The sequence below is a fragment of the Brassica oleracea genome, chromosome C8 (genome assembly GCF_000695525.1).
Source record: "Brassica oleracea var. oleracea cultivar TO1000 chromosome C8, BOL, whole genome shotgun sequence".
NCBI classification, from domain to species: Eukaryota; Viridiplantae; Streptophyta; class Magnoliopsida; order Brassicales; family Brassicaceae; genus Brassica; species Brassica oleracea.
Genome location: NC_027755.1, coordinates 33,192,848 through 33,194,024, shown reverse-complemented (window position 1 = coordinate 33,194,024; position 1,177 = coordinate 33,192,848). Strand labels below are relative to the sequence as shown.

General features: G+C 33.5%; 1 protein-coding gene across 1 annotated transcript; it reads right to left on the bottom strand.

Annotated features, from left to right (window-relative positions):
- LOC106309228 (auxin-responsive protein SAUR32) lies at positions 1-666 on the bottom strand. Its single transcript, XM_013746283.1, has one exon. The coding sequence runs from the start codon at positions 664-666 to the stop codon at positions 256-258; it is 411 nt and encodes a 136-aa protein (XP_013601737.1). The 3' UTR covers positions 1-255.
- Between the last annotated feature and the right edge of the window lie 511 nt (positions 667-1,177).

Sequence of the window (1,177 nt, the reverse complement as noted above, 5' to 3'; positions counted from 1 at the left end):
TATAAATTGAACAACTAACATTCATAATCTCACGCTTTTTACATTCATATTTACAAACACCATGCACTTCTATTATTATTCTTGTGGGTTAGGCCGTGTTTGGCTCCACAACTCCACAAGAATATCAAACGACTAAAACAAAACAAAATTAAAAAAGAACAAAAGCTGAAATATTAAAAGCAAAGACAATCTTTTTGTACTGCTAGTGCTTGCATGTATCATCTTTATATTCATGCTCATATACCATCATAATCATTACGCTCTAAAACATCCAACAATATGGTTGTGGTTATTATGATGATGATTACCATGATAATTAACCGATATCTCTCTATGGATCTTGTCTTGAACATAACGGAAAACCTCCACGTGGCAAGGGATTGTGATGGTACCTTTCTGCTCGAATCCATACTCTTCTTCTGCTTCCTTTAGGAGTTGCATAAACAACGGATGGTTAAAATAGAAAATAGGGACAACAAATCTTTGTTTCTCCTCTTCTCTTGATCCCACTTTGATTGCTAAACAACCCTTTGGAACATCTTTGATCCCTTGTTTGATGTTGTTCTTAAAACGATTTGAGTGGAAGCTCTTGAGGTTTTTCGTTTTGATGTTGTTCTTAAAACGATTTGAGTGGAAGCTCTTGAGGTTTTTCTCTCGGGAACCCATAATAATTTTTAAAACGACGAAGAGAAAAGAAAACTGAGGAAAAAATGTTAAACTTCACGATAATATTTAGCTTGGAAAGCGGTTTGAGAGAGGCCAAGGGTTTTCAAGTGGAAGGGGAGAGAGTTTATGACACAATAAAGTGGCCAATTTTTTGTTGAGGAGAAAACAAAAATTGGATTTAATGAGCTTTGGTGACTGCGATAAAACAATAAAAGGTTCAAAAGTGAGACTTTTTGTAAAGGGAGGGAAACAATTGGATTCTTGTTTTCTGTTTGTTAGGATCAATTTATTATTTGACAAAAAATCATTATGGTATACACAATTTAAACGATATTATATTATTTTCGTTTCATAATACATGCTATCCATATTTCATAAATTTATTTAGGCCCACTTGACCTTTTTGGTGCAAATGTTAAAAGAAGCAAAAGATGAAAGAAAATTGTTTGTAGAATTGGGCCTTTTCCTTCACTACAAGAGTCCAAATATAAAGTTCCAGTTACCAATGTTT